This window comes from Drosophila rhopaloa, unplaced genomic scaffold (assembly GCF_018152115.1).
Source record: "Drosophila rhopaloa isolate 14029-0021.01 unplaced genomic scaffold, ASM1815211v1 contig_2, whole genome shotgun sequence".
Lineage (NCBI taxonomy): Eukaryota > Metazoa > Arthropoda > Insecta > Diptera > Drosophilidae > Drosophila > Drosophila rhopaloa.
The window spans coordinates 5405162-5427953 of NW_025335083.1; the positions used below are offsets into that span (position 1 = coordinate 5405162).

General features: G+C 39.9%; 6 protein-coding genes across 7 annotated transcripts; 3 read left to right on the forward strand and 3 right to left on the reverse strand.

Annotated features, from left to right (window-relative positions):
- Positions 1-337: 337 nt before the first annotated feature.
- On the forward strand, positions 338-4269 carry LOC108043511 (epidermal retinol dehydrogenase 2). Its single transcript, XM_017122260.1, has 6 exons — positions 338-417; positions 1928-2046; positions 2750-2903; positions 3272-3426; positions 3483-3843; positions 3900-4269. Exons 2-6 carry the CDS (start codon positions 2009-2011, stop codon positions 4161-4163), a joined length of 972 nt encoding a protein of 323 aa, XP_016977749.1. The 5' UTR covers positions 338-417; positions 1928-2008; the 3' UTR covers positions 4164-4269.
- Positions 4270-5371: 1102 nt separating this feature from the next.
- On the forward strand, positions 5372-15132 carry LOC108043483 (rab3 GTPase-activating protein regulatory subunit). The gene is made up of 8 exons (XM_017122214.1): positions 5372-5477; positions 5539-5848; positions 5900-7693; positions 7753-7969; positions 8022-8149; positions 8208-9333; positions 14382-14579; positions 14646-15132. Exons 1-8 carry the CDS (start codon positions 5402-5404, stop codon positions 14820-14822), a joined length of 4026 nt encoding a protein of 1341 aa, XP_016977703.1. The 5' UTR covers positions 5372-5401; the 3' UTR covers positions 14823-15132.
- On the reverse strand, positions 9796-10460 carry LOC108043531 (probable G-protein coupled receptor Mth-like 7). Its single transcript, XM_017122279.1, has 3 exons — positions 10351-10460; positions 10092-10286; positions 9796-10035 (listed from the first exon to the last, which is right to left on the reverse strand). The coding sequence occupies exons 1-3, from the start codon at positions 10455-10457 to the stop codon at positions 10014-10016; spliced, it is 324 nt and encodes a 107-aa protein (XP_016977768.1). The 5' UTR covers positions 10458-10460; the 3' UTR covers positions 9796-10013.
- Positions 15133-15198: 66 nt separating the features above from the next.
- LOC108043540 (WD repeat-containing protein on Y chromosome) lies at positions 15199-16069 on the reverse strand. The gene has a single exon (XM_017122292.2). The coding sequence runs from the start codon at positions 15677-15679 to the stop codon at positions 15362-15364; it is 318 nt and encodes a 105-aa protein (XP_016977781.1). The 5' UTR covers positions 15680-16069; the 3' UTR covers positions 15199-15361.
- Positions 16070-16185: 116 nt separating this feature from the next.
- Positions 16186-17293, reverse strand: LOC108043520 (60S ribosomal protein L7-2). The gene is made up of 3 exons (XM_017122269.2): positions 17167-17293; positions 16453-17101; positions 16186-16389 (listed from the first exon to the last, which is right to left on the reverse strand). The coding sequence occupies exons 1-3, from the start codon at positions 17175-17177 to the stop codon at positions 16276-16278; spliced, it is 774 nt and encodes a 257-aa protein (XP_016977758.1). The 5' UTR covers positions 17178-17293; the 3' UTR covers positions 16186-16275.
- Positions 17294-17589: 296 nt separating this feature from the next.
- Positions 17590-22643, forward strand: LOC108043491 (large neutral amino acids transporter small subunit 1). Of its 2 annotated transcripts, none has more exons than XM_017122228.2 (8): positions 17590-17716; positions 18207-18465; positions 19053-19248; positions 19495-19597; positions 19656-19923; positions 21055-21379; positions 21449-21573; positions 21932-22642. In XM_017122228.2, exons 2-8 carry the CDS (start codon positions 18260-18262, stop codon positions 22203-22205), a joined length of 1497 nt encoding a protein of 498 aa, XP_016977717.1. In that variant the 5' UTR covers positions 17590-17716; positions 18207-18259; the 3' UTR covers positions 22206-22642. The 2 variants fall into 2 exon arrangements, with proteins under 2 accessions (XP_016977717.1, XP_016977727.1); XM_017122238.2 differs by lacking the exon at positions 17590-17716 and adding an exon at positions 17819-18112 and having other exon boundaries at positions 21932-22643.
- The last annotated feature ends 149 nt before the right edge of the window (positions 22644-22792 follow it).

The following is a 22792-nucleotide window of genomic DNA, read 5'->3' on the forward strand; positions in this document are numbered from 1 at the left end:
GACGAACTTAAGCTTACTCATCTCAAAACACCAACAGAAAAACATGAAAACGGTAAATCATGCTTAGCCAACTTGGTTGAAGCCCAGCTTTTGCTTCCCGGTCTTTTGTTTTCGTCTGGACACTATTGAAGGTCACCTGCGGTTTTTATGATTTTTGTCTGGAAGGGGAAACAAAGTGACAATCATTTGTCTGTTTTGCGATGGCCTCCAAGGATCGCGATCCGGCTCTCTTACGATCCAACGCTCTTAAGCCCTCTCTTTGTGTTTCCAATCGGATTGACTTAAGTGAAGGCTTCGTCGCTTGGGAACGCCAGCAACTGGAATCATTTGGCGGCGAACAACGAGACTTATCGGTCGTTCCAGTCTCGACTTGGGCTCGGATCTTATTTACACCCAACGATCCGTTGGAAATATTGTGTAATTAATACATGCATTAAATATTCGCGGGCTTTAGGCTATAAACTTTTATAATACGGTGTAAATTGTGTATTTTGTGAAAGTGAAATGAGATTGCCGCAAATAGATTTGACAACATTTAAAGACCCCATAAACTGAAAAACAAGTTTTTTATTTTCAGGATATTACATAGTAAACATAAAAATCTAATAAATAAATGGAAACAAGTGATTACACAGAGGATAGCTAAACGGATTCATTAATAATAATGGCTTTTGAATATCATGACTGTTACAAAAAATTAACACATTAATCTAACCAACTAACGTGTTTGACAAAAACCAATAATTAAGCTATTAAAATATCATGCTATACAAAACTTAAACTCATATTCCCTTTTGAACAACATGTTGCACTTGTCAGCAGTTTAAAACCGAACTCAAATTCTGTATATATTTATAGACCTTCTTTGTTTAGAAACTTGTCACTCCTTTACCAACATTTTTTAGGGCAACAAAATTGGTTTGCTTTTAAGGAATTTACAATAAACAAATTGTCCATAACACCTTTTCTTACTACCTTCAATTACGTTTAAACTAGTTCAGTATGCAATAATAAAGAAATGTAAGCATTAAGAAATTTAACAGTGATTAGGCAACTGTAACGCAGGAAAAGTATTATAGACACCCTCGTTGCATTTTATGGTTATAGCTTTCGGTTGTTGCAACAAACATTTGGCTTCCCCATTGCAGCAGGCCATGCCTGCCTCTTACCAAGAAAATAAAAGAGTCAAACGCTGCAACTGGCCAAAACGAAGAGAACTGCACCAAGAGAATAAGAGACTTTTTCATTTTTGGCTCCGCGTAATCGAGCGCCATTCATTAGGACGCAGTGGCAGTAGGCACTATTTTTTTATTTTATTTTACGTTAAGTACTATTGAGTTATAGATATTTAATTTATTTGATAAAACCGTAAATAACTTGTTTTTGTATACATATTTATTATTATTATTATTTTGTTTTCCACAATCAAATCTAAATCCATTTTATAAATAAATGCTTGAATTGGTTTGTTCCTAATAAAAATTAAGATAAGTTAATTAATATTAAGTTAAGATAATTAATATTCTATGTAGAAATTGTTATATATTTATTGTTATTATTTCAATCATTATTGAGGGGAAGTCAACACTCGCAGTCCCCCCTTTTAACGCCCCTGCAACGCGATATCTTCGTGTGCGTAAGTCTCTTTTTCTGTGTGCCACATTGGAGTGCACGTAATTTTCCATTTAGTGGCAACCAAATCGAAAACGAAAGTGGAAATGTTGCACTGCCGCTCCATCTCCGCACTCGCCCACGCCGCTTGCTCTTGGCCAGCCGGTTGTAAAATCGGGGAAAAATAAAAAATAAAGAAAACCGACTCCTCGCCAAGCTCAAAAGCCAAAAGTTGTGAAAAGGAAACCCGCAAATACGGAAGAGCGTCGAGACAGTCAAACTATCCGTGACTCAAAATCATTATTTTTCATTACAGACATTGAATCGCAGTTGGTTCTGCTTGATTTCGCTGTCAAAGGGCGTCGGATTTCGGAATCCAAAGAAACCACATACCCGAATGCGTATTGTCGCCATGATAGAGCGAGAAATTATCCAGTGAGTACTAATTCTTATCGCTATATGTACATATAAGCAAGATGAAATTTTGCATCATTATCAGTGATACAGTAAAATACCCTTTAGGCGCTCAGCTTCATGTACTTTGCTTACTTCCTTTTTTTGGTGAATGGTGTAAATATGTATTAAACTAAAAAAACATGGGCTTCTTCTAAAATAGTTAACAATTCTGTATTAAATATTTATATATTATATTTTGTATTTAATCTAATAATTTATCTATTATTCAAATACTAAAATGTACTTTATTTTTAAAAAGTTAAAGTTTATCTTAAATTGTTTGATAACAAGACATTACTAACGTTAATTTAAAATCTAAGGCCCATTTTAAAATGAATAGGTTTCCAACCAAGGGAGCTTTTACTGTACTTCACTTAGGCCCTTGAGTACCCGAAAAGAGGCCAAGACCCAGTGTCAATACTCGAGGCAGTCTCAGCAGTCTCCATTATCTTATGTTGTACTATATTATGGGGACTTGGCAAAGTCCACCGATCGCCTTCTGTCTGACCGTTTGAACATTGCACATGCAGCGGGCGCATACAAATAGATAAATTAAATCATTTCGGGGTTTGCCGGGCCTCAACTTTGTTCAAATATTTGCCAACTCGGAGTGGGCTGTAAACGCGACTAATTGGTGGGATATTCGCTTCGATATTAGCACTATATTTGTTCTTTATTTCAGCACGACCCCCGCTTCAAAACGTATTTTCGATGTGCTCCAGGATGTCCTGCAATTTTTTTTGCTCTCTGTCCGCATCCTTCTGGAGTTATTTGTCACCCTGGTCCAGGCTTTTTTACCCAAACCGCAAAAAGATGTCAGCGGGGAGATAATCCTGGTAAATAAGTTTTTGTTTTTGTTTAGGATATGGTGCCTTTCTTTGGCTTTGAAAATTTTACAATTTTAAGATTTTTTAACGGTGTTGTTAGTTGAAAAGTGAGACTTCCTCAGGCGTACTCTTTTAATTGAAACTTCGGAAAGAATTATTTTAAAGTTCGTCTGACTTTTTTGGGGTTAATTTTTCAAAATAACAATTTTTTAAAAAAATAAATTTTTTAAAGCACTGTAATCTGATTTATTTAGTGAAAGTTTTTGTATATTAATGGGACAGATCAAAGTTTATAAATTTGTATTGTTTTTTATTATGTTTATTTAAAAATGTTATATATGTTTATTTTTTAATTTTTTTTAAATCTTTCCGTAAAGATAACCGGAACTGGACACGGAATCGGTCGAGAATTGGCTCTTCACTACGCTTCCTTGGGCAGCACTGTGGTTTGCGTGGACATCGATGAGAAGAACAACCTGCAGACGGTGCAGAAGGCCAAACGCCTCGATCTAGGCGAAGTGTACAGCTATAGGTATAAGCTCTGCCATTAATAAATAAAAAGCCATCAAGTTTGAATCATTCTTCCAGCTGCGATGTTTCCAAGCGCGATGAGGTTATGGCATTGGCGGATCGGGTTAAGACGGAGGTGGGACACGTTTCGGTGCTGGTGAACAATGTCGGAATAATGCCCACCCACCCGATCCTTCAGCAATCGGACGAGGAAATCAAGCGGGTGTTTGACGTGAATGTTTTCTCGCAATTCTGGACCATCCAGGCCTTTCTGTCGCACATGCAGGAGAAGAATCGTGGCCATATCATCTGCCTCTCATCGATTGCGGGTTTGGTGGGGATATCCAACTTAGTTCCCTATTGCGCGACTAAATTTGCAGTTCGGGGTCTAATGGAGTCATTGCATGCTGAGTTACGAGAGGGACCTTACAGGGATCTGGTAAAGAAAATTGAATCTCTTCCTAGATATACTAAAAACACTGTTCCTCATTGCAGATAAAGACCACCACCATCTTCCCATATATGACCAACACTGGCCTGTGCAAGCACCCTAAGGTGAAGTTCCCCTCGATCCTGGGCCTGCTCGATCCCAAGCAGGTGGCCAGACGAATCGTGGAGGCCCACCGCTCCGACCTCATGGAAGTCACCATTCCGAGCTGCCTGCTGCACATCAACAACTGGACGCGACTCCTGCCTGATCATTGTGGCCTGATGCTCAAGGACTTTATTGACAGTGGCGTCGACTCCGACTTAATTTAGGGTATCCACGATAGAGTAGATCATAGATCGAGTTACAATACATTGCAGTACAATAAACTCACTATTGGAGTATGTAATAAAATAAAACCAACTTTCAGTCCTGAAATTTGTGGTGGTATAATCAGCGCAGGGGAAGGTACTAGATTGTTGTACATAGGTCCCTTGTGTTTCAACAAAAACCAGCACAATATAATAAATACATTTTTATTTGCGAGTCTTAAATTTATGTGGTAAAAATTTGCTAACGTTTACATAAATAATAAAATCCATGCTTTCATTTTCCATAGTGTGGAATATGTATAGGCTTTCGAAATTAAGTGTCGTAAAGCCGGTCGGATCCAATTCAAGAATTTGTAGGGCTCTAACGTTAAAAGCAAACTGGCTTAATCAGAATTATCACAGGAAACTATTTAGGAGGTGTAAGTACCCATATAAATAGTAGGACTGTCTCCTATGAAACCATATCCCTTTTCCGTGGAAGCATCTCAATCTATCCAGGGAGTGGTAAAGATCGCTTTGGTAGGTATATAGAACCCATCGAAAATAATTCTCTGCTGCTGTACTCTACACAATTTTTTCATTATTTATTTCTTTAAAGTCATAATTCACAAACATATTTATTTGGTGTTAGGAAATACGAGTCAGTACCAAATACTCTTTCAGGACTGCCATTTTCCTTTTTTTTTACCTTTTCAAGTTTGTCAAACTCACCTTTATTTATGTTAAATATTACATAGTATATGCCATTAAATTAAGCTTTGGTACACTAATACTTTATTTTTACTTAGTTAATCCAAATAAAAAAACTTTTAAGCTTAGGAATATATTTCAAAAATGTCAAATTACCATACTTGATTATAATCCTATTAACTGCAATTTAAAATAATTTTATACATTATTGTAATTTAATTTTAAAAAATTAATATTCAATTAGTGCGCTCTTGTTCGTTGTGATTGCCGATACCTGTTGCACTGGAGTCCAAACTGCGAATGGCGATAACACCAGTGCTGCCAATTATTATTATTTGTTAATGTAATTGTTAAAATCTAAATATTTGGCTATACTTATTTCAATGTAAATATGTACAAGGTAGTCAGTAGTTTTATTAACACTTAACAAATATATTTTTAAAGATCCTTATTTAAATTAGCTACATAGCTCTAGCTGTTTTCCAACGAAAACCTGGCTGCACTGCCGACAATACAGTGAATCAGCTGTTCAATGAAAACAAAAGACAATGGCTTGCGAAGTGAAACACTGCGGAGAAATCCGTGATTTTAGGAAAGTTCAGGAATACTTTGGACTCGGACACGGTGAGTTAATTTGGACTTAATTCCCTGCGTCGGGTAATCATAATACGTATGTTACAAGCAGATGACAACTGGTTAAATGCGGTAAACCATGCGATATCGCCCACGGGAGAACTGATTGCCCTAGCCCAGGGCGAAAAGTTGGCATTCCTCTCCACCTGCTGGAGCAGCCACAGGAATGCCAACACATATGTCCTCAGCTGGTGTGGCGAACTGGAGGATCGTAACCAAATTGTGACCAGTCTTACCTGCCTGCCGATGACCCATAGTCGAAGTTCCGATGGAGCCATCGAATGGACCTGCGTGGCAGTTGGGCTGGTCTCGGGCATGGTTATTTTCTACACGGACTCAGGCGTAAAGCTCTTCTCTCAATGGTTAGTACTGGAAAATAACTTAACAACTTACTAATCGATTATATTTTCCAGTTGCCAGGAAGATCCAGTCATAGGAGTCAAGCTCGAGTCCACCCCGCGACATTCCGAAGCGGATTCTCTGCTCTACATTGTTTACCCACGCTGCCTGTGCTTCATCAAGGGCCAGGACATCCTACCCACGCTGACCAACTGCCGGCACAATGTGCAGCGAAGTGCATTGGAGCGAGGTTCGTATCCCACCGCAGATGTGGTGCCATTCCAAAAGTATAAGTTCAAACAGGAGCGCGAGGGTGTGATCAACGATGCCGCCATATCCAGCACCCAAAGGCCTCCCACATACGACTATATTGTCCAGCAGAGTATCGGCCTTGGATACTTCGCCAAGGTGCATGCCACGCCGCCGAGGAGCTCACAGGTTCTGGCCGCCGGAGCAGAGCCCTATTTGGGCTTCTTTCAGGCGGAGGAAGGTTACAAAACGATGTCCATAGGGGAGGTGGCCAAGGATGTGATTGGGATAGCATACAAAAACCTGCTGGGAGGGATCTTTCGACGCGCTCCAGAGCCATTGCCATCGCCCGAAGAATCTCCGCTGCCCGTGCCCACAAAGGAAGCGCCGATGAGGATTCGCTGTCGCCTGTACGACGGAAAGAGAGATGGGCTAACTTTAGCTGTGGCACCAGGTGGACGCTTAGCTGTCGTCACAGATAATCTGGATCGAGTGATGCTGGTGGACACGCAGCAGGCTATTATTCTGCGTGTGTGGAAGGGCTACCGGGATGCCCAGTGCGCCTTCGTGCCAGTCAAAGAGCGATCTGTGCGCGGGATCAAGACGCACAAGAGAAAGGCTTTGTTTCTGGTGATCTACGCACCTCGATTGGGCTGCCTGGATATCTGGGCCCTGCAAAACGGCCCCAAGGTGGCCGCCTTTAATGTTTCGAAATCCGGGCAATTGGTCTACAACAATCACAGTGCTCTAGGCGTCGGCGGAAGTGGTGGTTCAGCAGGGGGCAGCAGCCAGTCACGAAAGACTTTTGCCATTAATCACTGCCTGTTCCTGGATCCCAGCGATGGCAGCCTAAAGGAGGTGCACATTCCCTTTCACTATGCCCTTAGCGAAACCAGTTCGCAGACATCCCGGGATATCCATATGCTGAGGCGTCTTAGAAATCATTTGAGAGCTTTAAATCATGGCGATACCAAAGATGTAATGATTGCCGAGATTGGGGAACTGGCAAGTGAACTACTTACACTAGAGGTCCGCCAACAGTGCCTGGAGATGCTGCTTAAAGACAAGAAGCTGCAGCCACGGGTATTTCAGTGCATCATTAATGCCTTCATTGAGAAACCTCTCCCCAACACGGCAAATTCCGAGGAATTTGTCAATCAAATTGAGAACTATAAGCGCTTGACCGATCTCTATTTGGCTCTTAGTCTAGCCAATCAGCGGGGAGACAACGAACCACCCGTGGAGCATCTTGAGCTCTCCGATGCAGATCTGGTGACGATTAACAAGTTGGTTTTACTTTTGGACGATGGCACCGAGAAGGAAAAACCCGCCTCCACCCGCGAGGTAAGCTTCAAGCTTCAGGAGGAACACAAGACCGAGGAGTTTGTCGATTACCTGAGCATCTTCAACATCGAGCGTCCAGATGGCATCAGTCTGCTACCGGAGAGGTCCGACAAGTTTGGCGTCGTAAGCATCGATCTCTTTAGCCAGTTTTTTGCCCAAGGACTGTGCTTTGGTCAATTCAAACAGTGGATCCATCAGGCGTGTCTGCCGAGCATGGATTTGCTAAAGTTGGTTACTTGGTTTTGGCTGGAAAAGCCTTTTAAATACAACAACTGGTAAGAAAATCTCTAAGACGACATGTTTTACTCTTGCCTTACCTTTTCTCTAATTAAAGTGATGAAGTTGTGGATGACATGTCCAGGATTGCTGCAATGGTGCAGACCATTTGCGATTTGGCTGGCGACCACATCCACGACTATGCCTACAATGCTATTTCACCGTGGTGGCAAGAGGTACGCGAACTTCTCCTGGAGAGCAAGCAGTTTTCTGGCTTGCTGGTGGCCATTGTTTGCAAAACGGTGGCCAGTAATTTGTGGCGCAGCAGAAAAGAGGTGAGTACTGAAAGTTAAATCTGATTAGATGTTAATTATAAAATTGTTTTAGGGATCTTGTGACGAATCCTCGCAGAACGAGGAGGAGGAGCGCTGGGAACGCATCTCGCACGATGAGGCCCAGTGGGGATTACTCACTGGCAAGCTGGAAGATGTGGCCGTGTTAGGAGCCATACTGGGGTATGTCCAGATATCTCCTTCCCGTTTAGCAATTAATTAATTACCTCTCCCCTTGCAGAAAGCAGCTTACCTGCAGGAATCCTGTTGGTCCGGTGATGTCATACGAACCTCCCGACTGCAGTCTCAAGAGCATTGTGAGCAGCGGAAAAGGCATCGTCACCGAACTGACGGCCAAGTGGCTAATCAGTGCACAACTGCATCCCAGTAAAATTTTGGAAATCTCGGCACCGGAAAAGGAGTCGGATGATGAAAGTAAAATTAAGCCGAAGGAGGAGTTGAAAGAAGAGCAGGCCAACGAGGAGGCAGAATCAGAAGAGGGCCTGGAAATGGCAAAAGAAGTGGAAGAATCAAACAAAGATGCACACGAACCGATTCTCGAGCGATTGGCTTTGCTCCGAGCTCACTTTCCTTTCAGTTTGGAATCGGGTGTGCTGTTAAGTCTTATGTCCTGGCAGTACATGGTCCAATGGAGCAAGCAGCTCTCATCGCTGGATCACCTTAAGGCAGCTTTACTCTGTTTGACCCAATTCCGGACTCCTGACTGGGCACTGAAGCATGGAATTTGCTGCATGCTTTGGAATGCCACCTTGAAGTTTCCTCTCCAGGCGGCGGCCAAGCTGATTCAGAAAGTGGGCCGTCTGCCGGTGGACAAGATGTGTCAGCAAGATCTGGATATGTCGGCCGGGAAAGTGCCGGAGTTTCTGGAACTCAGTCTGGAGTTCCTTCAGCATTTCTCCACATCTATGGAGCACGATAAGCGGGAGCTACACTTCGAACAGTCACTGAGTGAGGGAGCCCTCCCACTGCAATTCCTCGCCCTCCAGCAGCACCACGCCATGCCGCAATTGCTTCGCCTGCAGACGGAACTGTGTAGCGTGCTCCATTTCGTGTCCTTCTTCCAGTTGCGCGTTTCCAAACCGCTGACCACTCTATTTGACTCTATGGGCAACAAGGCACTGCTGGCGGACATCAACAAGGAACTGCCCTATGTCCTGCCCGCACCAGATCTTGTCCTGCAACAGCAGCGCACTGATTTCCTATGCCGCCTTGTGGCCGCCACTATGGACCTGATCAGAGAGGACCTGGAGCAGCTGTACATTCTCGACCACGTTTTTTATATGGCCAAGATCTGCGCTCTGGCCGACAGCTGGGAGGTCGACAAACTTCCCATCCTCCGAAAACAGGTAAGATAATACATCTGAGTAAAAACTAATGAAACAAATAATGTAGGCTTCTGTACTCCATAAAAAATAATCAATCAATCTGTTCAAATAAACAATAACTATAAACGAGGACGGAAGCTAACTTCGGCAAGCCGAAGTTTTAATACCCTTGCAGACATATACAAATAGAAAAAAAGGGATATTTTCACAGCCATTAACAATTATTCCGATCGGCACGCACTTTTATCCTGATCAAGGTATGCATAAAAAAGTACGATTTGGAAAGATTCATGTTAATAGCTTTTACACTGTGTGAAATATCATCAATTTTTGCAAGGTATATCCTATTGTTCCTATGGGAGCTATAGGATACAGACGTCCGATCGCTTTTCAAACTTAATCTGCGTACACATGTTTTAGGATGACTGTGATAGTCATTAAAAAATTTAAAAAAATTAAATTTTTAAGGAAAAAAGTTATATATTTTGTTAAGTAGCTCTTTTTGCGAGAACTATCTCACCACGAACTACAGTCCTGATCGAAAATAGGGAATATAATACACAAAGGGCACATAAAAAAAGAATTACACAACTTTTTTCTAAATGTTTAGCTCTGTATTTTACGAATTTTGGTGTAGCGCTATCATTTGTCGCATTGAAAGCAAAGCTATATTTAAACTGGGATTTTCCTCTGAGCACGGGTCAGCCGATCTCTTTGTCTTTGCTGAAATGACAGCAATAAAATTAATCGAAGGTCTGTCTTAATTATTGAGGATTTACCTATCCATCAGCATGTTCAGCGTGTTGCGCTTAAGGACAAGCACAACAAACACAATAACACCATTCAAATTGTGTACATATCCAACAACAATCATTACTGGAGACGAAAACCCGTAGTAATAGACAATGTCAAAAATTATTAGCAGGATCCAAATCAAGCCCATCATGACAGAGATCCGCATAAACTGAAGAAACCTGTAATAAAATGCGGAGTGGATATCATGATTCGTTACTACTTTGCAGAGTTAAAATATCTTACGTCTGGGTGTCAAAATTAAGGCAGGTCGTCGTCGACTCCTCCTGTTGCTTAAAACTATTCAGTTCTGTTTTTACTTTCTTTATGTTAACAACAGTGAGGCTGAACATAATTACATTAAAGGTAACTCCGACCACCAAAGGAAAAAAAATTAATATAGATTCAGTAACTGTGAATAAAAGAAAATGGACGGATAAATACAGTATTAGGTGTTTAGTTTGTTTGTTTCCTATATGTAATCTTTCGAATAAATAATGCAATTATATTTATTTTTCTTTAAAGACTTTAAAATGCAAATTTAAAAAACAAATTTGAATGCCATATCAAGTTATGAAATTTCGATTGAAGCTCATTAAAAGCGACTACTCCCAAAGCTATATTTAAAATCACCTTTATCGATGTTTAAAAAGATGTGCGCCATTAATTGCACGGCGAAAACAATAGCAGAAGTGACCCAGACAAAGATGCTGTAGATGAGGAACTCATTAGGCTGTTCATAGCGACCGAGAGCCTTGAACACTTTCCACAAATGATAGCTTATTACAGATAACCAGAGAAAGTAAGCATACCAGTTGACCATTTCAAGGGCAACTGAGGAGGATAAATAAATATTAACATCGTATATCATCAAAAGTTTTAAGAATCTATAATATACCAAAAATAACGCTCATGTATTTCCAAAAATTGTTCAAATATTCAATAACGAAATCGAAATTGATATAAAAGATGAAAAGGCACAATTGGTTGCTGATAATGCACTTTCCGGTCACATTTCGAAACGTCGGTATGTAAAGATACACTGCGATCGTTAGGGGAATGCATATCATCGATAGCACATCGCCTAAACAAATAGAAACAGAAACGGAAAGTTAACTGGTTGAGTTATAAAGCGTGGTATGATTTTATTGATCGTGGTGGCAGTCCTGTTTTAAGCTTGGGTTAAGTAATTCACTCGCGTTTTGAAACTCAAGAAATAGTGAATAGATTATATAAAAAGCGGATTTCCTTTTGATACGTGATCAACCGGGAATATTGCAAATTTGCCCGCGTAAATTTCACAAGAATTCGAATAGGAACTCTACCAAAAAACCAAAGCTCGATCATAGCTCAATTTCGACTGGCCCTTGATTAAAGATTACTCCCTTTTATATTCATCGCCATCGAAACTGAGGCGATTATTAAATTTCGCAGCTGAGTTTTCGAAAGAGGAAATAGCTTTAAAAAATAAGAAACATGAAAGACAATCACTGATGACGACCAATTCCCTGGGCACCCATTAAAAACAAAGCTCTCGACGTTAGGCCCATAATAAGTGGGTATCAAGGGAATGAAAATATGTGTTCGATGGAACTTTACGCTTCTTAGGGCCAATGTCACCCAGTGGACCAAACTCTAAGCAGCAATTTAATTTGTTTGCACTTTTTGTAGTTTAATATAAATTTAACCACGTATACAATTAAGAAACTTACTTCGTCCACCATGCATAATTCTATAAAAGGGCTGGATCAGTAGACATAAACAAGTTACAATTGGATTTAAAAAAGTTACAATTGGATTTAAAAAAGTATATATATATAAATATATATAAAATAAAATATAACAAGAGAGAACGCTATAGTCGGGTGCCCCGACTATCAGATACTGAGGAGGATAAATAAATATTAACATCGTATATCATCAAAAGTTTTAAGAATCTATAATATACCAAAAATAACGCTCATGTATTTCCAAAAATTGTTCAAATATTCAATAACGAAATCGAAATTGATATAAAAGATGAAAAGGCACAATTGGTTGCTGATAATGCACTTTCCGGTCACATTTCGAAACGTCGGTATGTAAAGATACACTGCGATCGTTAGGGGAATGCATATCATCGATAGCACATCGCCTAAACAAATAGAAACAGAAACGGAAAGTTAACTGGTTGAGTTATAAAGCGTGGTATGATTTTATTGATCGTGGTGGCAGTCCTGTTTTAAGCTTGGGTTAAGTAATTCACTCGCGTTTTGAAACTCAAGAAATAGTGAATAGATTATATAAAAAGCGGATTTCCTTTTGATACGTGATCAACCGGGAATATTGCAAATTTGCCCGCGTAAATTTCACAAGAATTCGAATAGGAACTCTACCAAAAAACCAAAGCTCGATCATAGCTCAATTTCGACTGGCCCTTGATTAAAGATTACTCCCTTTTATATTCATCGCCATCGAAACTGAGGCGATTATTAAATTTCGCAGCTGAGTTTTCGAAAGAGGAAATAGCTTTAAAAAATAAGAAACATGAAAGACAATCACTGATGACGACCAATTCCCTGGGCACCCATTAAAAACAAAGCTCTCGACGTTAGGCCCATAATAAGTGGGTATCAAGGGAATGAAAATATGTGTTCGATGGAACTTTACGCTTCTTAGGGCCAATGTCACCCAGTGGACCAAACTCTAAGCAGCAATTTAATTTGTTTGCACTTTTTGTAGTTTAATATAAATTTAACCACGTATACAATTAAGAAACTTACTTCGTCCACCATGCATAATTCTATAAAAGGGCTGGATCAGTAGACATAAACAAGTTACGATTGGATTTAAAAAAGTTACAATTGGATTTAAAAAAGTATATATATATAAATATATATAAAATAAAATATAACAAGAGAGAACGCTATAGTCGGGTGCCCCGACTATCAGATACTCGATACTCAGGTAAAGGGAGTGCGAGGGAGATGGAGATAGAAACTTTGACCACGCATAACTTTTTAACAAATGGTCCGATTTGAAAAATTTCTTCTACATTTCGATAGGTATTGATAAACACAATAAAACTGCATTTTTACTTTTCCGAAATATTTAAATTTTTAAAATAGTGTATAAACGATTGTGGGCGTTAAAGGGGGCGTGGCACCTTTTTGAAACAAACTTGCGCTGCGTAGGAACTCCTAGAATCTGCATGCAAAATGCCAATCTTCTAGCTTTTATAGTTTCCGAGATCTCAGCGTTCATACGGACGGACAGACAGACGGACAGACGGACATGGCTATATCGACTTGGCTAGTGACCCTGATCAAGAATATATATACTTTATAGGGTCGGAAACGCTTCCCTTTACCTGTTACATACTTTTGCACGAATACAATATACCCTTTTACTCTACGAGTAACGGGTATAAAAATTATTTATATTATATAAAATTTGCATCCGGCCGGAGTTGCCAGATGTCTATGTCGTTTATGAATGACCCATTTTGTAGAAAATTGTTCCCGATTTTAGGTTCCTAAGAAATACACAATTTTTGAGTAAGTTTTGGGGAATATATCTTGAAAACGAGATAACTAAATATTAATAATAACTTAATCTGCCTACACATGTTTTAGGATGACTGTGAAAGTTTCAGATTGCTAAGCTGAGCTCGCAAACGGTATGGCTATATCGACTCCCCTTTTGATCCTGATCAAGAATATATATACTTTATGGGGTCGGAAACGTCTCCTTCACTGCGTTATAAACTTCTGACCAAAATAATTTTTTTTAGTAAGAACTTAAAAAGTACTTTGGCGTTTTTTAGGCTGAGAGGGAAAAAATTCAAAAACCCTAAACCCACAAATTTATCCCCGACTAGGATTTCAATATAAATTCATACATCCGTCATCCGTAAAAATATAAATTACAGTTTTTGCAATAGAAAGGTGAAGGTTATCTTAAACAATAGACAATAGGTTCCTCTTAATGCATAGAAACTATTTTAATGTAAGAATTTTTATTTAAAACCTGCTCACTACCTTATTCCGCAGATACCACTCGTTAATAAACCCCATCATTTTGTACGCATAAGCCTGCACGTTTTAAAAGATACAATTTGTTGTCCTGCGCCATACGACTTTTGACCCACAACTAGGAAGCCATGTTATTTATTTTATGGCCAGGTGGGGATGTCATTCAGATTTAAGGTTCAGTTCGTTCGTTAGTTTGTTAGAGAGCACAACAGAGGAAACACAACGGAATAAAAATATATTAAATATATTTTTTCCCTCCTCCAGGTGGTGGAGCTGTACGCTTTCGGGTATGATGCGGAGGCCCAGATGCTGCTCCACGACATCAGTGAAGACGAGGAGCTAGGCCGATTGCTGCTCGAGATAGCTGGCCGACGGCTTAATCTCTACGCAGAGAGCTCGCAGTCGACGTTTCTGAAGATTGCCTCCGTAGGGCACCAGTTGCTGGCCTACCTGGACAACCTGGTAAGTGCTGCCGGCGTATACCATCCGCAGTACTGATCCACGTCCACTTCTCGCCCCGCTCTGCAGAAGGAGCCAATGACGGAGCAGAACATCCAAATTGCGGCCACCAAGCCCGACGAAATAGATGTCGCCGCCCTGGACAGGCTGCTTTCCCACGCCTACAAGTGCCTCTGCCGGCGCGAGTCCAAGCAGTTGCCCATCATAGCCCAGATGTACAACGCCGTGCGTATCCTGCAGAATTGAGGTGGAGGATAACAAAGAAACACTCTTTATTTAATGTTAATAGCAAGAAACGTATTGCCGCATTGAAATGTTATTGGCAAGAAGCCAATCTGAATGTCGTACTGAAACACATTAATTTAACACTCAATTAGCAAGAATTTTAAGCACAAATTAATCACACAGATTGAAACCATCTTTTAAATGGTTTGAGCAAGGACCAAACACATCTGTTAAAACGATTTTTAGCAAGAACTTGGGAAAACGATATGATGTACATATATCATCTGAAGCATGTCTTATATTTAATTAAATGTTATATTAGTTAAAATGATCTTGCTGCTTCACTGACTTCTCGGGTTCGCTATATGGTTCGGAAACTATGAAAACAATATTTAAATTTTATTCTATTTGCAATTAAAATGATTTATTAACAAAAAAAATTGTTAAGCTGACGCTGTATTATCAAGCATACATATTAAAATATTTCGATAATCACTCGATTGGGGTTTTGGATGCCTTCCGAGCAGGAAAGGAAAATTCTAAAAGAACCGACAAGCAAATTAAACAGGATCTCCGCGTGCCTTGGCAGATTTAGTCTTAGTCTTTCCCTCTAAATTTGATTGGTTTTCCGCCTGCACTCGTCCAATCGCCTCTGGTGTGGGCAATCTCTCTGGCATTCCGGTGGCGTACACCTTAAGATGAGTGTATACGGCAATGTAGCTCTGACTGGTGTCCAGTTCGATGGGTTGGCCCTGACCTGTTCGGCCGGGAAGGGCAAAATGCTTTCCCAGAATGGGCTCCTTAAGCGATCTGGCCAGCAGCTTATTTAATCCATTACGGTCCATTTCCCATTCCTCGGGGCTAAATCTTGAATTCATTATGAATTAATCGTTGATTTTGAAATAAATTTTGTAGTGCCTAGAATTTTTCCGAATTTCTCCGAATACGACGTTCTGAGTTGCACTAGGTTAGTGGCACTGATTTCGACTAATCGGAAAACAACTTTCCCTCCTTCATGGCAACAAGTAGCTCAATTTGGCATTCCTTGCCTTCCCTTCCTTCCTTTGCGGCTCGTGCTCCATTATGAGTTATTTATTATTCGTAGGAAAAAAGTTGATTTTCTGGTTTGTTCAATTTGGGAACTTGGCTGGGACACGCAAGGCCAAGAAGCAAGGAACTTGTTTCGTGGGTGGAGTTTATCATGTTGATAAACATGTAGGATAATGAGGAACGTCGTTAGAGACAGTTTCATGTGGTTCCTTAATGGTCTGAGTATTGCTTTTATGAGCCTACAGTGAACAGTTTAAAAGGAGAATTTTGGTATTTTACTATTCATAAGTTTTCTTTCTATTGACTTAAAAAAAATCAGTTAAGATGCCAAGGCTCAGTTTTTATATAAATGTGTATTGGGCTTAGCTACAGAATGGGTTATTGAGGTTGAACAATCACTTAAAGGTCTACTAGCTTAATTTCTCTACAGGCAGCGGGCAATCAGTTCATTGATGGCATTGCCACGATCGCCGTATTCTCCGCCGCGCTTGTAAGAGACGGAGACCTTCTTCTGCCACCCATTGCTGGGACTGGACAACTGCAAAAGATCAAATGAAGGATTAAGATTGTTATAGGAAAGCCACAAAAATACTAAACCCACCATAAAGGAGCATAGGAATTCATTGACAGCGGCAAAGTTCGGCCCGACTGTGCAGATTTCGTGGATGATGTCCTCCAAGCAGATCACGCCCTTATCGCCCAGTTGCTCCTCCACCATCGTGTTCGACTGGATAGCTGTCTTCTTGCCGTCGATGCGGGCGAAGCCCTTCTTGAAGACCAACTCGCGTATGGAGCTCAGCGAGGGATTGCCGTAGACTACAAAGGGTTCGATCACGCGCAGCAGCAACTGGTTCTCCTTGTTGTTCTCTAGGAAGACGGCATTGTGGCGCGCGCCCATCCGCAGGGTTCGAAATATATTGGCAGTGGTCTTGTCGAAGATCTTCTTGCCCGCATGGCGCATTACGAAGATCAGCTTTGGGTTGCAATCCTCAGCAGCCTTGGCACTTTGTTCGGTGACATTGGTGCGCAAAATGGTTTGCTTGATTCGCTTGGCCGTGCGCTCTGCCTTCAAGTAGCCCATTACGAAGGATTCGGCGCGTCGGAACTTGTGGTGATCTTTGGTGGCGGTCCTTTTCTTGATCCGGTCATTTCTCTTTTGTGTAACGACCGACTCATCCTGCAGAATCCGCCGCTTGCGATGCTTCAGCACCGAGACTGTTTTGCCCGGCAATTTGTTGGGAACTGCATATCTAGGAGTAAAAATATATGACGTGGAATTACAATATCAGAAATAAGTTGTTTTTACTCCACTTACTTGTCCGACATTGCTGGTTTTAGGTTTATAAACGGCAATCAAAGAAAACACGTGCAATTATCAAAACAATAACTTTAAAGGGATAGAGATGAGCAATGTTCGACAGATGGTGTGTTATCGATAATTGATCGATGCATCAGCTGCGATTCTGGGTGACTGGCAAGTTTTCTTAAATTTCAGGCGGGAGATTTAATTTATATTTAAAAATATAATTTTTGTTATTGAAAACTAAACGTGACACCTGTTCTGTAATATACTAAATATTAACAATCAGATTTCAATGGCAATTTTAGAATTACACCTCCTCACTTCATTTGTAAACAAACAAATCGAAACCAATTTCCGGTTTTGAGCAATTATTTCTCTCTAAAAACAGCTCTTTTTTGTTTTATGACGCACACTCGCGAATCGCTCTCTGTCTCTCTCTCTCTTTCTCTCCCTCTGATTTTGGGGTGGAAATTGCGTTAATTTTAGTATGAAAATGCCGGTCTCGATGCCAACGCACAGTCGCTGTTCGCAGTCGAAGCCGTTTTGTTGTGTCGCGCTCGAGGTAATAAATCGTGTTTACGCAGTCGAAGTCGGACTAGATAAACCGAAATAATCAGCTAAACTGCATTCCAAACGTTGCGAAAAAGCAAAGAGGCAAATGCCAGAAAGCACAACTCTGCAGCGTAACTGCAATTTTCATTGCCACGCGTCGAAAATGCAGTATCGGTGATGACGAAATCGTGAAAATTGGCACGCGGCTAAGGCGTCACTACGAAACCCACGCACTACCTCTATGGGAAAATATCACGTCAACCCTAAAACCCTCAGTTTAAAACTTCAATTTGTGTACCGAAGATAGCGGTGTCTGAAAACACAATTAAAGTTTATGTCTGTCTGTGGAGATTAGTTCACTGCCAACGAAGCAATTAGTAACTAGTCTTTGACAAAAAATGAAAATGTTTGTTTACAGTTTGCGCAACACGTGCTGAAACTTTACTAATAGCAAAAGCTTGCCTACGAAATTTAAAATTCAAATTGATTGTACATTTCAGTGGCAATGTCAGCTACTCAGCAGTAGAGGAGAACCAGGTTTCAGCACTCAATCATGACGGACAGATATGCCAATGGAGTCACCACCAGTCTGGTTGAGCCCACAAATGGACGCACTGCCTCAGGAAATCCCAGCGAGGGAGAGGAGAAAATTGTCCTGAAACGGAAGCTAACCCTCATCAATGGAGTGGCTATTATTGTGGGGACCATTATTGGATCGGGCATCTTCATCGCACCCACTGGAGTCTTTTTTTACACCGAGTGAGTGGAATTATGCCCACATATAGTATCATCCTTAATTCAATTTATTCACAAAAAGGTCAATTTAACTGTTAATTAATAAATAGATTGTCGCAAACATTCCTTTAGCGCCAATTAAGATGAATTTATTAGTTGTCGATTTTCCCTCGAAGATTCTCCCTTGAAATTTTGCACAAATATTGCGTCAGCTTTAAAGTGGTTTTAAGCCCGTTGTCTCCAGTTACAAGAATAACGTCAATGAGGAGTGCCAACATTTAAGTTATTGATAAGATGCACAAAAAAGGTGTGCGCCATATGCGTAAGGCAGTTGGAAAAATTTCCGGCAAATTATTCATGACAACTATGTTATTTATAAATTAATGTTTGTTAATTTGTTCTTTTAAATTTGTTTTTAAAGTGATTTATTTCATTGAATTGGGATAAGATAATAAGCTAATAGTATTTAACTAACATCTTAAGCTAGAAATTCTAATTGAAATTCTGAAATAGCATTACACCATAATAGTAATGAATCTGCCTTGTATTTGTGTATATTTCTTTACGAAATTGGTTTGTTTATTTATTCCACCCTCATATTCATTTTCCAGATCCGTGGGAAGCTCCCTTTTGATTTGGTCGGCATGTGGGATTCTATCAACAATCGGAGCACTTTGCTACGCCGAACTGGGAACGAGCATCACTAGATCTGGAGGGGATTACGCCTATTTGTTGGTGTCCTTTGGACCGCTGGTGGGATTCCTGCGGCTCTGGATAGCGCTACTCATCATCCGGCCAACCACGCAGGTCAGTGCCTGAGGCCCGTCAATTGAATTACGGAATGTTTATTTGTCTTGATTGATGGGCAGCGCTTCGAATTGGTTGTTGATGCAAATAAATAGAAATTTATTAAGTGGCGGCTACCTTCGACCGGAATTGAATTCAATTACGAAAAACAACAACTTTCTCCAATGAAAACTAGGCGGACGAATGAAACAGAAGATTTTAACTAGTTAAAAGTATTAAAATCTTATAATACGATTTTGCTTACAGACCATAGTGGCCCTAACCTTCGCCCATTATGCCGCCAAGCCATTCTTCCCGGACTGTGACCCACCGGAGAACGCAGTGAAACTATTGGCAGCCGTTTGCTTAAGTAAGTAAACTAACTAATAAAGGGCAATGAGAAACCTTAATTATTCTCTTTTTCCCAGCTCTGCTTACCGCCATCAATTGCCTGTCTGTGAAGGTGTCCATGAAGGTGCAGGATGTGTTCACAGTGGGCAAGCTATTGGCCCTCATCATGATTATCCTGGCCGGACTGTACTATATGGCCACGGGCAAGTTGGAGAATTTTAGCAACCCTTGGGAGGGCACTTACTCCTCCCGCAACATTGGCTACGCCTTTTACTCCGGTCTGTTTGCCTTCGGCGGGTGGAATTACTTGAACTTTGTCACGGAGGAGCTGCAGGATCCGTACAAGTGAGTAGTGGGGTTCAGGGCTCTATACTGGCAACATGACAAATGGCTGCACAAGTGGAATGAGTCGGGATTATATGTCCTATTCATGCCTTATGCGTCATGCGCAGGCAGCAACAAGTTGAAACTTGTTGAACGTCCTTGATGTCATGGGTCTAAGTGGGTGGGATGCTGCCTGCTCCCTAACGAATTCAATTTGCTCTCGAAGCGCAGCAATCAATTTAAGTGCTCCACTCCTCCCAGGCCAAGTGGAATTCTCGTTAAACAGCACGTTCCTATTCACACGGAGAAAAATTTTAACTTTTTTGGTTATCGTCCCGATAAATATTTACCTTGAAATATAGAACATTTACCATAAATTTACCATTTTAAATGATAGTTCTTAACTAAATATAAAGTAAGGTTTGGATATGGTACAAAAAAGAAACCTGCTAAATATCCGTGATTTCTTTTCTATTAAACAAGCTGTTCTGTAAATATTTTTAAATTAATAATACAATGAAAAAGTTTAATGTTTATAATCATATTTTTATACCTTTATAAAAGGTGTTGAAAATTTGTTTTAAAATTTTTAGCTCCCTAAAGGAGACATTTTCTACCACTAAAATATATTTGTATACCCTGATGATATTGTAAGATTAATTTAAATTTTGTTGCGAAGTAAAGAAGACATTTCCTAACCTACACATTATATATATTGAGTCGATATAGTCATGTCTTTCTGTTTCTTTACTGTTTGCAAGCTTGGCTAAATGTCACACCCCCAAATTTTCGCAAACCTTTTTATTCTGTAAATATCTATAGTGTATATCTGTCCAAACAGAGTATCTTACCGCAGTGCACACCGATCTTTTCGATCGGCAGTAATCTCACAAACCCACTTTTGGTATTCCAACAATGGAAATAAAAATAAATACAAAATAGCTCGTCTATTTTGGCAACTTTTAACACAAGTATGGTTTATAAGCTCCAAAAATTATTGCACATAACATTTAAATACAAAAAAAAACGGTATGGAATGTAAATATAAATATCCTTATACTTACTGTTCTTTTACCATCTCTGAAAGGCGAATTTAAACAATTAAATAAAGATAAGAAAAGAGATTAATATTTTTATTTTTTCTTTGTGCAGAAATCTTCCACGCGCCATTTGGATAGCCATGCCCCTGGTCACGGGCATCTATGTTCTGGTTAATTTGGCCTATTTTGCAGTGGTCAGCAAACCGGAGATGCTTAGTTCGTTGGCCGTGGCGGTGACCTTTGGTAACCGTGTGTTTGGACCTTTGGCTTTCATGGTGCCAATTTTCGTGGCTTTGAGCACCTTTGGAGGTGTGAACGGGGTGCTCTTCACGTCGGCGCGATTGTTCGCAACTGGAGCTCAAGAGGGGCATTTGCCCAAGTTTTTCCAGCTGTTCCACGTGAAGCAACAGACTCCAATTCCCTCCCTGATTTTCACAGTAAGTTGGCAATGACTATTTACATTTTACCTGAGAATTGTGATATGATATTTGCATATATACCCTTAGTGTTTGATGTCGCTGCTAATGCTGCTCACGGATAATGTCTACCAGTTGATCAACTATTTCAGTTCGGTGCTATGGCTTTCAGTGGTGGCCAGTATATCTGGAATGTTGTGGCTTCGCCATAAGAGGTATTGTGATCACTATCATATTTACATAATACTTTATCATAAATACGGAAACGATTTGGTTTAAAACTATTGGTCTATTTCGGATAGTCCCCTTTTCAAGAATAATTAAAACTAACCTTACTTTTGATTATGAACAAATTTATTTAAAATATTTGTTATCTTAAATAGAAATTTCCAAAATTTGCAAGGCGGGTTGAAAATATTTTAAATAAATAGAAACCCTCATGACACTTACCTCTAAAAATACAATTTTTTGCTTCCAATACATTTAACATTTTATTGTATATTAAAATAGAGAAATTAGTTTTGACAAATACATTTAGAACTCTGAATAACTTACCGTTTTATTTTCTTCCAGGCCTGACTTGCCACGACCCATTAAAGTCAATCTTGCGCTGCCCATTATCTTCATGGTGAGCTGCGTGACGTTGGTCCTGCTGCCGAATATGGAGGAGCCGGGTAATCTCTTGATTGGTATCGGTATCACCCTGGCCGGCATTCCATTTTACTATTGCTTCATCGCCTGGGAAAATAAGCCCAAGTGCTACGGGCGATTGTCCAACTCCGTTGTAGAGATTTGTCGGGCCATCTTTAACACCACCGTAATCGAATCGAACGAAAAGATAAACTAGGTCTATATACCGCACCCTTAGAATTATTTCTAGAACATGGCTTCGTGCATTTAGTTCGAAAAAAAACTCGTAAATGATATTTAAAAACACTAAAAACTTGTTAAATTGTAAACAGTCTTAAGAAAACCCTGCCCCATTTGTATGATATTTTCGATAGACAATTGGCATTCCTCACAGCGCAATCGGCATCGATTAGATTTTAGTTTTAACCAGGGACCGTACCAATTATAATTTTTATCTTAAAGATTCAAAAATTATTTTTGGTTTAAATCATTCTTTGCTCCCTTTTAGTACAGGGAATAAGAAAAAGGTATTAAAGAGTAGATTAAATGAATAAGTCTCTTTTTAAAATAGACCACGCCGTAAAAAAGATATTTAAATTTAATTTGTATTATAAAAATTGAAAAATAACTCTAATTCTTGGTGAATTTTTACTAAAAATTAAAATATAGGAGTTATTGTTTAATTTTTATTTAAAAACTTAAAAATTAAGTATAAATAATACAACAAAATTAATACTTTTTCTGTATTCTTCAAAAAATAACTTATGTACAAATTTCACTCCCTACATTTTTTCGGTTCAAATT

What these genes read in the sequence shown, in the direction of transcription:
- LOC108043511 (XM_017122260.1), top strand. Translation starts at nt 2,009, where the DNA reads ATGCGTATTGTCGCCATGATAGAGCGAGAAATTATCCA. An exon ending in GGCGAAGTGTACAGCTATAG is followed by an intron (nt 3,427 to 3,482) that starts GTATAAGCTCTG and finishes TCATTCTTCCAG; the next exon opens with CTGCGATGTTTCCAAGCGCG. An exon ending in AGGGACCTTACAGGGATCTG is followed by an intron (nt 3,844 to 3,899) that starts GTAAAGAAAATT and finishes TCCTCATTGCAG; the next exon opens with ATAAAGACCACCACCATCTT.
- LOC108043483 (XM_017122214.1), top strand. Translation starts at nt 5,402, where the DNA reads ATGGCTTGCGAAGTGAAACACTGCGGAGAAATCCGTGATTTTAGGAAA. An exon ending in ATACTTTGGACTCGGACACG is followed by an intron (nt 5,478 to 5,538) that starts GTGAGTTAATTT and finishes TGTTACAAGCAG; the next exon opens with ATGACAACTGGTTAAATGCG. An exon ending in TGGCCTACCTGGACAACCTG is followed by an intron (nt 14,580 to 14,645) that starts GTAAGTGCTGCC and finishes CCCGCTCTGCAG; the next exon opens with AAGGAGCCAATGACGGAGCA.
- LOC108043531 (XM_017122279.1), bottom strand. Translation starts at nt 10,457, where the DNA reads ATGTTCAGCCTCACTGTTGTTAACATAAAGAAAGTAAAAACAGAACTG. An exon ending in CTTAATTTTGACACCCAGAC is followed by an intron (nt 10,287 to 10,350) that starts GTAAGATATTTT and finishes ATTTTATTACAG; the next exon opens with GTTTCTTCAGTTTATGCGGA. An exon ending in CTGAACATGCTGATGGATAG is followed by an intron (nt 10,036 to 10,091) that starts GTAAATCCTCAA and finishes CTGTCATTTCAG; the next exon opens with CAAAGACAAAGAGATCGGCT.
- LOC108043540 (XM_017122292.2), bottom strand. Translation starts at nt 15,679, where the DNA reads ATGAATTCAAGATTTAGCCCCGAGGAATGGGAAATGGACCGTAATGGA.
- LOC108043520 (XM_017122269.2), bottom strand. An exon ending in AATTCCTATGCTCCTTTATG is followed by an intron (nt 16,390 to 16,452) that starts GTGGGTTTAGTA and finishes GATCTTTTGCAG; the next exon opens with TTGTCCAGTCCCAGCAATGG.
- LOC108043491 (XM_017122228.2), top strand. Translation starts at nt 18,260, where the DNA reads ATGACGGACAGATATGCCAATGGAGTCACCACCAGTCTGGTTGAGCCC. An exon ending in TCATCCGGCCAACCACGCAG is followed by an intron (nt 19,249 to 19,494) that starts GTCAGTGCCTGA and finishes TTTTGCTTACAG; the next exon opens with ACCATAGTGGCCCTAACCTT. An exon ending in GAGCTGCAGGATCCGTACAA is followed by an intron (nt 19,924 to 21,054) that starts GTGAGTAGTGGG and finishes TTCTTTGTGCAG; the next exon opens with AAATCTTCCACGCGCCATTT.